The sequence below is a fragment of the Cheilinus undulatus genome, linkage group 1, assembly GCF_018320785.1.
Source record: "Cheilinus undulatus linkage group 1, ASM1832078v1, whole genome shotgun sequence".
In the NCBI taxonomy this organism is placed as follows: domain Eukaryota; kingdom Metazoa; phylum Chordata; class Actinopteri; order Labriformes; family Labridae; genus Cheilinus; species Cheilinus undulatus.
The window spans coordinates 36,820,319-36,836,288 of NC_054865.1; the positions used below are offsets into that span (position 1 = coordinate 36,820,319).

The 15,970-nt window shown below is 38.4% G+C and overlaps 1 protein-coding gene across 3 annotated transcripts in view; it reads right to left on the minus strand.

Annotated features, from left to right (window-relative positions):
- Positions 1-2,493: 2,493 nt before the first annotated feature.
- tub (TUB bipartite transcription factor) overlaps positions 2,494-15,970 on the minus strand; it is an 81,007-nt gene continuing 67,530 nt past the window's right edge. For all 3 annotated transcript variants that reach the window (XM_041791404.1, XM_041791392.1, XM_041791397.1), the window contains 7 exons: positions 14,646-14,767; positions 11,649-11,840; positions 11,250-11,362; positions 8,000-8,114; positions 5,585-5,683; positions 5,305-5,476; positions 2,494-2,786 (listed from right to left, as the gene is read on the minus strand). In XM_041791404.1, the coding sequence (XP_041647338.1) occupies positions 2,653-2,786; positions 5,305-5,476; positions 5,585-5,683; positions 8,000-8,114; positions 11,250-11,362; positions 11,649-11,840; positions 14,646-14,767 (947 nt within the window). In that variant the 3' untranslated portion in view covers positions 2,494-2,652. The remainder of the gene's footprint in view (positions 2,787-5,304; positions 5,477-5,584; positions 5,684-7,999; positions 8,115-11,249; positions 11,363-11,648; positions 11,841-14,645; positions 14,768-15,970) is intronic.

Sequence of the window (15,970 nt, forward strand, 5' to 3'; positions counted from 1 at the left end):
ACTTCAATCCATATTAGACATTTCTGTGAAAGTGGAACCATTTACTGTTGTGAGCACTGTGACCCCTGAAGTTTAATGCAGTATTTAAGCTAGATTCTCCAAAGTTTATCATTTTTATAGCCATGGGGATGCTTTTTTTTTTTGTTAAAGATATCTGTAAATACTTCTACACAATACAGATCTGTACTCAAATTCAAATAAAGCATTTCTGTATATATATTTAATCTCTGTCTTCTCTTTATATGTATTACATTGCTTACAAATTATCACAGGTAAAGAATGTTTAATATCTGACAGAACAAAGTCAGTATGTTTTGCCATTTCAGCTAAAACATGTTGCATATAAACAGTCCAAGCAGGAAGACTGTTTCTACTCATTCATTAGTCACCACTCTGTTATATCTTTCCCTTCTTCCATTCTTTCTCTCTTACCACTCTGGTGATCAGCTGATTAAAGGCATTCACTCTCTTAAGTATTAAGCTGATAAGATCGAGCCACAACCTCATTTTAACAATCATCATGCACCTGTCTTTCATGGTCAGTCTGTGGTTTCAGTCAGATACTGCAAACCTCCTCCACCCCAGCTACTTCCCTTCAGTTAGTCAGCATCTAGTCCAGATACCTACAGGTCTTCTGCTCTATCCTGCATATGTCATCAACACCACCACTAGTGTCTAGACTCTATAGTGGGTAATCTTTTTCTGCATCACTACCCCTTAAAGTATGGGAGTCTGATCATCAAAGACACTGAATATTTCTCTTTCAGAAAAATTTGTCAAATAAATTGTTAACTCCTAATAAGTCTATCCTGATTGAACTTTTTTAAATACATTATGTGAAAATGGAGATTTGTAATCATTGTGAGAAAATAAGACCCATGATTTCGCTTTCTCAAGTTTAATTTTATTCTTCATGATCAAAGGACTGTGTCCATACCACCACAGTAAACTGTACACCATTTACTGTACAGAAACAACAAGAGCACTGAAAACAGGAAGTGAAAGAACCTTTGGTTCCCGGACACATGTATGAAAAGCAGACTTTACAGCAAGAGTATCAACAGTTTTTAAAGTAGAAATTCAAAATAGTTAGAACACAATTGAGTACAAGAATAGCACATTTGATAAAGATTTCCTCATAACCCACAGTAACAGTAGCGGTATCAGAGATTGTTCTTTGCCTTCATTCATCTTTTTTTAAGGTCATTAGATACAAAATACTGTTCTATATTTGAGAAAGGATTGTGCCCCATTAGGAGCAAGAGGAATAATACATTGAGTAAAAATTTAAACAGCAACAAACCATGTGATATAGAAACAGCCAGTCAGATGGGGAATGTACCAAAGTGCGCCTCAGTGGAGCAGAAAATTAATCAGCGATGTAAAGAGAGATGAAAAATGCAGATGTTAAAGCTGTGGCAGACTCTCACCGTTTGTGTGTGTGGTTTTTGGCAGTAAGTCAATCTGTGATTCTGATTTCTTTTTTCCTGGTTGGAGCCATCAGAAGATAAGAGCACAATCTTAAGCCTGGGTGCGATTGCTATTACATCAACAGCCTGAAATGCAGCACAATGTTCATGACTGCTTACCTGTTAGTGTATAAGCCCTAATAGTAGTTGTTGTAGCAATGCTGTCCAGAGATCTGCAATTTGGATTGTTGTGTTTTTGATGGTTCTGCAACTCCAGCTGTAAATAAAGTCAGTATTAGAAAACTGGATTAAAAGCAGCTACAGAGAATATCTCTGATGCATGAGAGGACAGCAACAAGACCAATTCAAGCTCAGCTCATTCTCTGCAAAACACTGGAATTAGTCTTCAAAGGCACAATAAAGTATGTACAGCTCTATCTCATCCAGATCAAACCTCAAATTAAAGTGCACCATCGTCCTTTACATTCACATACATGACACTGCAACACTATATTGTATATGGGACACAATGCAGTGCCTTTGCCCTCTTCATGCCTAGTTGGCTAAATAGTTTAAATGTGGATATGAGAGATATTCCTTCTTATGATGCTAATGGATGTGCTTGCAGCTGCACAAAGCTTTTTCTGCAGACAAGAAGTCAGAAAACAAAAAGAAGATGTAATAAATACATAAATAAGAAAATAAATATATATTCGTGACATGCATGTTATCTTTAATTCAGTAAGTATATAACCAGTTTTCATGCTTGAGAAGGAGTGTGACCTGTGTTTTTTCTGTGGCAGATTACATAAAACCCAGTCAACTTTTAAAACCTACAGATGTGTAAATGTTAGTTATAATTTACAGACAAAGAAATGTTAAATTTCTCTAACTACTACACAAAGGAACAGTGCTGTTTTTCATCAGTTCATTACAGTACAAAATGACTAGTTATCAAAACAAATCAGTCTGATTTTCGAAGTGGATTACTCTTTGTGCTTGTTTTCTTCCACTGACCAAGTCCCTATTTATGTCATCCCCAACCCCCCACCCCTTTCCCCCCCTCTCCCAACACACGCACACATACACACAAATCTTGAGGCCCATAAAAGCATTTTGGGATATGCAGGACTTCCAGGGTACTGCTTGATTTGAAGATGTCAAACCAGCCGCAGTAAAATGTTTAACAGCCCTTGATGAGAGGACAGATGGACCAGTTCTCCACTGAGCATCAGGCTGGGACCTATTCACAGGCTAACTTGCTGTCAAAGCTGGACAGGGCGATGGCGAAGGCCTGCAGGGCACACATCGGGTAGTTATAGTCCATGGTGAAGACGTCTTCTGCCACGCGGCCAAACTGCATCACAATGTAGTCGGCTGTGGAGAAGGAGAGGAATCAGGATACGGATTAGGACAAGCTGCCTACAGAGAGAGAAAACCCTGTTACATCTGCAAACATAATTACTACCCACAAATGTACTAAAACACAAATGTCAAACATATCTGCTATTTTTGATGTAATAATCTCACAAACATAACACATTTCCCACAAATGTAATAACCATTATATTTGCATGTATTTATTACTTTTGTGTAAAGGTAAAAATTTCTGGCTTTTAGAAAAGGTAAAAGCTTTCCCACAATTGAGACTTGACCATGGAAATCAAATATGGTATTGTTTCCTGTAGCCTTTTTCCAAACTGCCAGTGGGTTCAAATAATCTTAAACTCAAGTTACATCAAAATCTTAGTCATATCAATTTTCTGTACGCCATAAAAAAGGAGGTAGTTGAGTGAGACTCTTAAAACACTGGTAAAGTCATGAATCTTAGCAGAGTGGGGTAAAATGCGGAAAATCACTGCTCTGGGGAAATCAGAAATATGTTATACAGAAACCGACCAGTTTTCTTTTTTCTTTTTTTATAATAATGTAGAATCCCCATCCACTTTAAATTTGGTTTTAGTCTCAGGAAGTCTATACCGTCTATGTTTAAGACATAGTAACTTGTTTTAATAAGGAGACATCAAACTTTGACAAGACAGCACAGCCTTGTCCCGTGAGTTTTGTTCACATGTGGAAAAAGTTTTTGGTTTTCTCTCTGTGAAATATAAAATTACATATATTTGGGTCAGATTCAGAAATTTTGTTCTAAGATTCATGGCTCTATCAGTGTTTTACAACTTCCTGTTTAATGGTCAACAAAAAAAATCACCATGCCTGTGTAGTAGATCATTCAGCATTTACTGAGAGTACTGAGTAGCTACTTTTAATATTCCAGGGAATGTGCAGTGAAATATGATAAAACTACTAGAGACTATGAACCTCAAATTTGATTGTTTATAAGGTGATACTTAACTTAAAGTGAAATTTAACAGCTGTTTTTGGATGAACCGTGGAATCAATCTCTTGCTATACTCTACTGACTGTCATGTGAAGTCAAAGTCAAACTACTAGCCAGCTACATGTTGTAGGCAGAAAGCTTGGACCTCCTCATTTTGGCTGTAATGCTCATTTCTTTATTCAACATTCAGTGTTTTAAAAATGTGACAAAGTACAATACTTCCAAATGTAATGTGTAAGTAAAAGTAAAATTGCTAAATGCTAAATGTACTCAAAATAGTACACAAAAGTTCACAAGAGAGCTACTCAATTATCGTAATTTGGGTAATTAGTTACTTTCCACCCTGTCTGCAACATTTGTGTGATAAACATGTAATACATCAAGAGTTAACATATGGTGGAACTATATGTTATGCTGAAATGCCTTTTACTTCAATATATTCAGTATGGTGATTTTTTCGTAGATACATGTGAAAATATGAATCTAAGAGTTAAACTAAAGTGCACTCTTACATTGTGCGATTGCTACTTTTACTTTAATAAAAAAATCTAGCACTTGTACAAGTGGTAAATAACTTTTCAATGAAAAGGTTTAAATCCTACCATATGTTGTAAATGTAAAACTTAAAGCACAGAAACTTACAAATGGCTTGATTTTACACTAAATGCACATCAGTCCTTAATATCAGTTTCGGGTCTCATGACCTACTAATAAGTTTAAGTAGTAACTGTGAAAAAACAGTATTAGTTAACCCGTTGTTAAGACCTTTCCACCTGTATTTTAAGTCGGTGGTTCTCAACTGTTTTTTTAAGACTTATTTTTGGGCTTTTTATACCTTTACTGATAGCGGAGGACAGTGGACAGAATCAGAAACATGCCGGAAAGTGCCAGGCTGGATTCTAACCTGGGCTGACCGCGTACATGGGGCACGCCTTGAACTACTAGGTCACCTGTGCCCCCCACCACCACATCTTCAATGACAAATCCTAACCCAAGTTCTTAAATGTTTGAATCATAATCAAATGTTTTTAGTGAAAAATGGGGCAGTTTGGACTTCAGATGGAATAAAAGCAAGATAAAACAGAAAGACATTTCTTTAGATAAAAAAAGCACATTTAAGACTTTCAGCCACATATTTTTTTTACAAGCAAATATCTGCAACCCACTCAAAAAGGCTTTGTGACTGACTTTAGGGTCCCAACCCACCAGTTGAAAGCCTCAGTCTGTGAAATATAAAGTAAGATGTGATTACATAAAGAGAGAAGGTGAAAGGAAAGCTTCTCAAGTAGGGAACTGTTGCAGTCTTTCCTCCCCGTCACTTGTTGACTTTTCCTGGCCTGTTGCTGTTCTTCATCAGTCCACCAGATGCCCTCAGACTGCCCTTTCTCTTTCAGATGCAACCAGTCCAATCCTCCCTACATCACTGCAGTAACCCCATTCCTCTTCCTAAATAGTAAACTGTCTCAGTCCTAGCTCTTATTCCATTATCAGCCACTAAAGATACACAGTGCTCTGGACATCAAACTTTTAACAGTTAAGTGAGATGAAACTTACGGTCGTTGTCATGAATGATTTGAAAATTCTTGACAGAGGCCTGAGTGACTCTGCCGTGGAAGTTGAGCACATAGGATTGTGTGTCATCGTTCCACACGGGTGTCTTGTTGTGAAGTTCAATAACACTCTCTGTGTTTTTGTTCTGCCACCTGGCCAGCAGTGACTCATGGTCCTGTGATGAAGAACAACAGAAAAGCTTTAGTCGTGCTCATCTTCAGATCATTTATGTAAGTATTAGAAGAGGCCAGGCACGGATACAGAAAAATTAGGTCAAACGTACGTTTCGTGGGCGGATTGAAACTCTCTCGTGGTCCATGTTCATTCCTGGAATGATCACACTCATCTTTCGAGGTCCTTTAAATCCTAAGACATTGGTTTCCTACAAAAACAAGTTTACAATGAAAATGTTCATCTGGAAAACCCACATATCTGAAATGATTTAAGGCAAGGAAATCAATCATCACCGTTAAATATCAGTGTCAGGTAATAGAGTATCCAACTTATCATAGTAGTAATTATTGGCTTCACTATCCACAGAACAATATAAAATGTATTTTCTAAAAATAGTATTGTATCATGCTTACAGCCCGTGAACCAAACACTACCTTACAGTAGACCTCATAAATATTCAAACAGGCATTTCCCCGCATAAATAATGATGTGATTTCAACCTGGTTATTGCTACTTCCTGCCTCCTCTCTGTGTTGCTTGTATGTTTTACACTCTTAATAGAGCCGTTCATTCAAAGGCTAACAGATGTATTAGCCTGCATAATTTATCTTTAGAGCAAATTAAATTAGATAAACTGTACATTTACTCCTGGATACCTGATCATTTCATGTTAAGTGGGTTAGATAAAGAAATACATCAGCTCTAATGAGGCTTTCTTAGCTGCTTTATTAGACAAATTTCACATAAATTACCATGGGGTGAGACATTTTCATGTTTTATGTTAGACATCTAACGTGCAAACAATGCAGCAGGTTTGTCTTAAGCAAGCAGTTGTTTTAACTGACTCAGTTTTGTCTTTACCTTTTATTTATCAAACTTAAAATCTAAAAATGTTTTAGAATATTTTCACTATTATTTTTGCCTTTTCTTAAATTATTAAATGGCTGGATTTAGGTCAGTAAAGGGGGCCATTCAAATAAACTGCTTTAGGCCATGTATGTCATTCTTGAAAATCAAAATAGGATATCATGTAAAAATTATTTTTTAATTTTCCATAAATTCTAGATTCATCTCATATAAAGTGAAACATTTCATGACTTTTCTAAATTTTAATCTTGATGGTTATGGCTTACAGCTCATGAAAATCAAAATCCACTATCTCAAAATATTAGAACATTGTGGGAAAGTCCAATTTGCAAAGGTTTCCTAAAGCCTACGTTTTCTCACAGTACACACAGTTGCAATCATGGGGAAGACTGCTGACTTGACAAATCACTGACACCCTTCACAAGCAGGTTAAGCTACAGAAGGTCATTGCTGAAGGGCGGGCTGTTCTCAGAGGCTGTATCAAAGCATATTCATGGAAAGTTGACCAGAGGGGAATGTATGATGAGAAAAGGAAGTTAGGGAAACTTCACAAGAAGTGGAATGTGGCTGGAGTCACTAGATCAAGAACCACCAAACACAGATGTTTCCAAGATATGGGCTATAAATGTTGTGTTCTTTGTGTCGAGCCACTCTTGGACCATAGGAAAGGTCTAAGTGTCTCACCTGGGCTGAGGAGAAAAAGTACTAGACCATTGCTCAGTGATTCACAGTCCTGTTTTCAGATGAAAGTCCATTTTAAATTTCAATTGGAAATCAAGGTCCCAGATTCTGGAAGAAGATCAGAAAGGTACAGAATCCTTCAGTACTTGAAGTCCAGTGTTTTCAGTTTCCACAGTCAGTGACGGTTTGGGCTGCCATGTCATCTGTTGCTGTTGGTCCTCTGTGCTTCATCAAGTCCAGAGTCAACACTGTCAGCCGTCTACCAGGAGATTTAGAGCACTTCATGCCTCCATCTGCTGAGAAGCTTTATGGACATACTGAATTCCTTTTCCAGCAGGACTTGGCACCTGACCACCGTGAAGCCAAAACTACCAGAAACTATTGTTTGTTTTTTTTTACCATGGTATTACTGTGTTTGATTGGCCAACCAGCTGGCCTGACCAAAACCCTGTAGAGAATCTCTGGAGCAATGTCAAGAAGAACATGAGAGACACTGGACTCAATAAGACAGATGAGCTGAAGGGTCCTGTCAGAGCAACTTTGGCTTCATAATAATGCAGCAGTGCCACAGACTGATTGGTTCCATGCCACGTCACATAGATGCAGTAATTGTGCAAAATGAGCTCCAACCAGTTACTAAGTGCATAAATTCGCACCATTTTCCTGAAGGTCAACATTTCTGTATTTGAAATCTTTCTTGGGCTGATGTTTAGTGATACTCTAACTTAAGATATTGGATTTTGATTTTTTTTGAGCTGTAAGCAGTAATCATCAACATTAAAACAGAAAAGGTCTTGAAATATTTTGGGATGATAAACCTACAATATATGGAAGTTGCACTTTTTAAATTAAATCACAGGAAAGAAATGAAATTTTTCATGATATTCTAATGTTTTTTTTTTACTGCACCAGTACATCATTTTTAAACCATTGCTAAACATTTGTCTTCACTGGAGGAATAGTTTGCCTGACTCACATAGCAAATGGCTGCTAGCTCTTGACGCAGATTGCTGGCTTCGAGGCTGGTGGTGCTCTTCATCGGGTTCAGACCGCTGTCGTACACTGTGAACTTTGTTCCCATCAGGTTAGACCTGCAGAGACATCACAACAGACAGAAAGGTTCTGCTCATGGTGTGTGCAATGGCAAAGCTGGGAGAAACATCAACAACAGGTTATCCCATGGTGTAAGAGTTATCGCTAAGAAGCATTGCTATGACACAGAAATATTCTTCCAAACACAAATGTCCTTACTTTTGTGGTAAGTTTAGTTTTGGGTAAATGAAAGTAAGGGATGTAGCAATAAATCCCTTAAAGAACAAATGTAAACTTTCACCTTCATATATTTAAAACATGAAACCAAGAGGTGTTGGTGACAAAACGCTCCCCAAGAATCAAAAACAAATTCATGAATGACAAACGCACTTCTAATACAGAAACGATTCCAAACTCAAAACAATCCTAATCCAGAACCGCTTCAAAACCAGAAACGTCAAAAAGCACCCGGCCTCTCTCTTGCAGGAAGAGCGAGACAGACAGACAGATGGAAGAGAGGACGAGCCGAGAATTGTGTTTTGAAAGTCATTATGAGGCAACAATACTCGTTACCAGTTATGTAGTTACATCAGGGTGCGAATATTTCCCCCTCTCTGGTTCTGATTCCAAGAAATGTTAACCCAGTTGTTAAATCACATGACTCTCAGTATTAGTGACAGGACAGTCATTATGTGGTAAGGTAACGTAGCGTTTTCTATATCCTATGTCTGGCTTTTGCAGACCGTTTGCCCTTACTGGCCACCGTATTTAACCCGTCTTCGTGTTACTTTGATTGATTAATGCAGAACTGCAATCAGCTGCTGTGTTGTGCTCTCTTGTTGCCCAGCAGGGATTGACTGGGTTTCCTGCCCAGCAGGAGGTTTAGCAGATTCAGATCCTGACAATGAGTTGTATCATCACAGAGGGAGAAAGCTCTCTCTTTGCATCTAATTGACTATGTGAATCTGGAAACAGCCTATAACTGAACATTTAGTCTGTAAACATAAAGTGAATGTAGGTCCACTAAACAGAAGTGTTCTTCTGATCCTGTAAATAAAATAGTGCCTGTAGTAAAGAAAACACAGGAGTGAAGCCCTGATCTTTCTGCTGTAAAGGAAACATTAAAATGTTACATTCTGACCTTTTGATCACATCATTTCCTAGATGTTTTGTTTGTTTGAAACTAAGATGGTTTCCACGAACTTTAGTGTGACATTAAGAAGAAAAGCATCACTCTGAAAGCTGGGTTAGATTTTTTTAAACGTCCTCCGATATCCATAGATGCAGTAAAAAAAACTGACTTCAGAGCATCACTAACCCAGAGTTTTACCTCATTGGTTAATATGAACAGTAAGCATCTTTTGAAGGTTTACTGCAGTCAGCAGAGAATTTCACAGCCACAGTTTAACACCTGACAGTAAACCACTGATAAGTTACCTTCACCCAGACCAGCCCCCTCAAGGACCCTTAAGAGGCACTAGATGAAAGGTCAGTGTTCATTTGAATTTAGATCTCCATCAATCAGGAGGGATTGTGATTGCAAAGGTCTGAGCGGAGCATCAACCAATGGTTGGAGCAGCTCTGAAGATTAAAGGCTACACAGAGCTATATTTGATTACACTCTCCAGGAGTTTCCATGGAGCCACTAACGTAGCCTTGGGGCTGTCTCTGATGATTATGTCGCTCTTCACTTCAGCACAATTTTACTGCCGCCTTGGAATTTAAAGGTTTGAGTTCACTTATGGGGAAGGTGTCAAACGCAACACATGTTTTAAAATGAGTGACTGGGTACTAAAAAACAGTATGGAACTATCTTTCAGTCATACAGTTTCCTTTTCACTGAGTTCAAAAATGTACGCCAACAAGAGTTTGAGTATGATTTATCCTCTAGCTATAGTATGCCGCTATGTGAACATCAGTCAGTGCAGCTTTACTTAAATAGCCTCACACCAGAATGACTGTTTCACATTTCCTTTGCATGAGATAAATTTCAAATCCATCTGGGCAACAGCCCAACACAGGGTTTTAGAAAGGCAGTATGTTTCAAATTCAGGTGGGTATATGGATGAAAATTCTGTCTGATACTCATTATGGGTAAACCAGAGTACTAAAAGATGATTTAATAGGCATGTACTGCCTAAACTAATGTGAGCTTGACAAGCAGTGATGTCATTGTTAACCATCAGTGGAGCCAGTTAGTACTGCAACTATAGCTGTATCCAGGCCATTCTCTTCATCCAAAAGTAGGCTTGTAGTACAACTGAACCCCAGTCCACAGCCACCACCTTGTTCTCTTCAAATGGTGCTGACTGGTCCAGTCACTCTCAGAACTGGCACAAATGTTTCATTTTAAAGCTTTACAAGATGGAGATGCCTGGTGACAGACTTGGAATCTAGCCATCTGTCTACTGAGCAAGTTTATTTAATAGCATGCATCAGACAAAGATCCAAATGCTAAGATATATGTTGTCACTCTTTCTATACTGGTGTCACCTTTAGTAGTGATGACTACCCACTCAAAAACAGTGTTTTTACCTTTGGAAAAGAGTGCAAATTCTGTTTTATCTGCATTCAAAACTAACCTGTGTTTGGTCAGAGCAACTTCTAAGAAAAGCAGCTTTGGAGAGAATGCAAAGCAGACTTGTGCATTATCAGCAGTGCGATACAAAACTGTGTCATCTGCATACAGATGTATTTTACAATTGGAAATAGCTGACACAGTATGATTGATATAAAGAATAAAAAGAACAGGATCAAGGACAGAACCTTGTGGAACACCACTTGCCAGTGTAACAAATCATGACTGTATATTTCCTGGTGCTACACACTGTCTGCTCAAGAGATAGCTCTTTAACCAGCTTTATGCACTTGTCTTTTATCATTGCAGCTGCAGAGAGATGCTGCAGTGACTTAACTAAAGTGTAGTAAAAGCGAAAATAAAGCATGTGACTAAGACAATTCTAAAAATACTAAAAATTAATGCTGACAGCCCTAAAAGGAACAAATTCTTATTCCATTAAACATTTAAAAGGCACCAAATTCTAGGCCTTAAACAAAGTTTATATGGGATTGAATGCTCTTGACACACAGTTAAAAGAGAAATTGTGTACAAATTGGAAGCGATCTCTGGATGAATATAAATCCTGGTATGAGCTGCAAAACTGTTTGATGTGGGAAAGCAACACAGGACTCACCTCAATTTACCGATGAAGCTCTCTCCACCTCGGGACAGATCAGTGGGGTCGATGGAGATGAGGTAATTTGATGTCTTACTCTTTTTCCTCTTTCTGCCAGCTAACAAAAACACCTGTGGCCAGCCGAACCAGAAACTTAATTAGCAGGGTAACAGCTTCTCAAGTGCCCTTTAGGACAACCCACTTATTAAAGAACACACTGTTTAAAACTACATGTTTTCTTGATTTTTGTTTTCTTCACTTGCAGTAAAGCCAATAAAACATGAAGCCTTTAAACAAAACTTTGCCCTTCTATTATATGAAGTTAGTAGATGCCATTGACTTAAAGTCAAATATCTCAGCGATGATTTATGATGATTTATGATGATTTCTGAGTTTCCACAGTATCCCCGCTCTCACCTTCTTTCCATCTTCTCTCTCCAGGTGTAGGTAGTAGGTGGGATACATGCCTCTGTCCATGCCCTTCTTGTCTCTGGTGATTCTGCACTTGACTCTGACACCCTGGGGAGCAGGCCGCAGAGAAAACTCCTCAAGGTCGTCCACATCGACAACAGGATCGTTGGCTGGTGGGGTGGGCGCTGATGCTACCTCCTGTGGGTGAAATAAAAATGAGACCCCTTGTGAGGCAAAGGAGTGGGGAGCAATGCATCAGAGCTGAATTTCATTAGAACAGAGTAATGAGAATGAAGATCAAATGTTCCTCTGGGACTGAGAATGAGTGCGTCGTGTCTAAAATAAGGATGGAGACAGAAGATTGAGTTGACAAAAAGGAGAGATTAGAGAGGAGCTAAGAGAAATGATGGTTATCATAAGAACAATGCAGGTGTGCCGTTTTGTTCTGGGCAGATTTTAGAGGCAGCAGAGAGGTTGTGTTTTTAAAAAGGGTTACATGGTTATCAGACCTGAGGTGTTATCACCTCTAAAATGAAGAAAAACTCAATCTAAGGGTGAGGAAAGGAGAGCAGCCTCTGATAGCTCAGATTGTTCCATACCTCCCTTCGCTATCAGTCCCTTCCTCAGGTCAGATCCATAACTATTGACTGAGGATAATCTAGCACAAACAGAGCTTTTGGAGCTCACTACAATTTGATTTTATTTGTGTATTCTTAAAATACAACTTCCTCCTGGCAATGAACCTGCAAGTGCAGCTTGTCTGTAAAAAACAAACACTGTCCTCCTTCTTCTGTGTGATGGCTACAACCTTTCACCACACATTTAGAAACAGCATAAAGCTTTGTGTAACTCACATTAATGACGGCCTTCTATCCATATAATATAATAATATAAATATATTTATTTATTTAGAAATGCTGTTTTGTGAATTTCAATTTCCATATATTCTGTAACTTTTCCGTAATTTCATTTTAACTCTTACACTAATTACCCAATCAGACTTCAACCCACAGGTTATAAACATCTGAATTCCGCTTCCTCCCTCCACTCAGGCTGGCAAAACTTTACTCATAAAGTCTAGCATTCCTGAAATAACCTCACTGTAAACACTGCAGACTAAGCAAGACGTCATCAATCAAACAGAGAAAAAGGTGAGGGGTCTAAAAAAAGGGATTTAATTATGTGTCAACCGGGGTGCTGGTGGCCTAGTGGTTTAAGGCGCGCCCCATGTACTTGGATGGCCCGGGTTCAAATCTCGCCTGAGGCCCTTTACCACGTCTCTCCCCTGCTCTCGTCCCTGTTTCCGACTCTATCCACTGTACTCCTCTGTCAAATAAAGGCACAAAAATGCCCAAAATATATCTCGAAAAAAATTATGTGTCAACCTGGATTACATTATGTATAGACTCATTTTTAGAAGTAGTAGCGCGAACAGTGGCTCGCTTTACCTTAGCTTAGCTTTTTAAGCCCTAGCTATGTAAGCTTAAGCTAATGTAGTTAAAGCTAACATAGCTACATAGATAGCTATGTAGATAGCTACATACATAGATAGCTAGCTGCTTAGTGAGCTTAGCTGAAGCTACATTAGCTATGTAGCTTACAGAACTACATAAGCCACACTTGCTGCATTAGATTGTTTTCATGGGAATGAGCTTTTTTGTCAGTAAGCAGACTGTTTTTTTGACTGCATTAAACATAACCCTGAAGAGAAGTTTAATCCAAACTGTATTTCTAAAGTTTTAGCCTGCATTTCCATTCTGACATGGATGGCATCTTAAATGAATGGACTGCAAGAGATGCTGTCAGAGATGTAAGGTCTGCAGCCAGACCCCTCTCAAATTGGAGGGCAGGAAATCTTGTTGTCCAAGTTTGAACGGACCCTAATTTATTCAAACTTTTTGTGTATTAAAAGCATTTGTGTTAAAAGCTGAGGAGGTTTAACATGTGCAAGAGTTGAACCTCTGACAGAACCGGACAGACAGAATTCAAAGTCATTTTTTAGGTCAAAAAAAAGGTGGAGCTGTGGTCATGATCAATGGAAATTAGGCAAGTCAGTCCTCAAAATACTGCTTTAAAGTTACCACTTACTCTTTGAAGATGATAATGAATTCATTTCAACTGCATGGCTGTTAGTGCTGGTGTTTATGTGCTGGATATTTTTGCAGTGAGACTCATTTGCATAGAAAAGGGCCAAATTTGGCCAAACTGTTTTCACAACAGCTGATTTACAAACAGCACTGAAGCACCAACATCCCATTAGCTTTGCAGCTTAGTTTGGGATGCATATAATCCTTGCACATGTGCTCTGAGAATGAGTTGGCATCTTAGATGTCTTTTGTGCACATAATGTTGTTCAATCCTTCTGTGAATTTGAAGATGAATTTCCTGTCTGTAGCCTCAGATATTAATCAATCAGATCAAAATCTGTCTGAAGACTGTGTGATGTGAAGTATGCAAAACCAAAGAATAAATGCTGAAACATTTTCTATGAATATAACAGCAGGTTTTACTGCATAGAGTAAATCATGCATTGTAGGCCAGCTTAAGAACACCATTGCCTTAATGCCATGCATTTTGCCTCTGGCATGCTTCTTCTAACTAAATAACATTGTCCCCTTTCCTTGGAAGAGACATGAAGTGTCTGCATGGGAATATTATTGGACCACTTGCAAACAGCATCAGCTGCATAGGGACATACAGAGCACAACGACCTTGAGATAGTATCTGTGCTCCAAGAAACAGCCAGCCAAATCCCAAAATGACCCCAAAATTGTCTGTAAAAAAAAAGACTAGCTAGAGGACAACAGCACTTTATTTGTACCATGTTAGGGCATAATGGTCTATAACTGAACTTCAGCCCTGAGAGATAAATGGAGTCTTAAATAGAAGTCCAGCTGAGCCGCAAAACTAGATCTGCTGGTTTTATCTGCCTGCTACAATATACAGAGTGCTATAAAGACAAAAGACCATGTAGAGGGTGGGAAGTGTGAACTTCATTTTCACCTTGCATGACTTCTTGCTTGTAGCAGAGCCTGGCCTGGTGTTGCTGTTAAGCTGTGAGGAACTGGAGCTGATTTCATCTTCATCGTCCTCCTCTTCATCAAAATTCATACTGCTGGATATACCTGCACAGACAGGAAAAAGAAAGGAAAAAAAGTGTCACTGTTCTTTCCCCACACTGAATTTACCATATGAAAACTGTGATATGTTGCCTTTAACAGGATCACATTCCTACGTCATTCACAGAAACATATTAGGATGCAAGAGGTTGAAATATCTGTAAAAAGCATTGCCACAGACTTAAGTTTAAAGGACAAATGAGCCATAAGTTCCCATTAAGATGAGCTCAGATCACATCAAAAAATGTAGTTTGCCATCAAACAGGAAGTAGTTTAAAACATTGGTAGAGCAACACATCTTAGCTGAGTGGATAAAAAAGTGTCAAAACAGCGCTTTGATGAAAAAAAATGTACAGAAACATTGTTCATCCTGGATTTTGCAGAATCCTGCAAAACTGATAACAATCCTCTCCTTTGATTATTAGAACAGTTTGTGCGAAGATTCATGGCTCTTTGAGTGTTGTAAGACTCTGGGAAAAAAATGTCCTGTTTCCTGGTGAACAAAAAAATCACCCTAACTACATACAGTAAAAGGAAAAAGGCTACAACAAACACTAACCACAACTTTAAATTTTCATGCTTACATTACATTTGTAGGAAGTTAAAACAGCTTGGAGAGAGGGTGATTTTGATATTTTGCTATTTAACTGCTTATACATTTGTTAGAAATGTATTGTGTTTGTGGGACACATTCATCACATATCATTACATTAAAATCACATTAAAAGCTGCAGATTTTTTTTAGGTTTGTGGGTTACCATGTTTGTGGTCAGTTATTATGTTGGCAGGTGTTACACACTGCTCTGTAGTGGGCATGGACATGAAGCAATAGCCCTATGCATGATGCCGTTTCTGTTGATATTACATTATGCATAGTGCTACAGATTATTGAAACTATATTATAAACATAATTCAGGACTCCCCATGTTTCCAGCTAAAAAGCCAGCTTCAGAAACTTACCTGTATGTCGAGCTTGTCACACCTGATGATTTTCAGTGTATTTCCTACATGCAGCCTAGTTTTTCCACAGTGATGTCTTTCCCTCTGATACACTCATTTGTACTTTCTATATGTTTCATATTTCTCCATGTCCATCTCTGTCTACGACAGAGCAGCAGATTGTTTTTTTCTAAGCTTTGCTCATCCATTTTGACCTTGAAAAGGAAAATCAACCTGTATTTCCAATTTCATTTTTCTATTTTCAAGAAA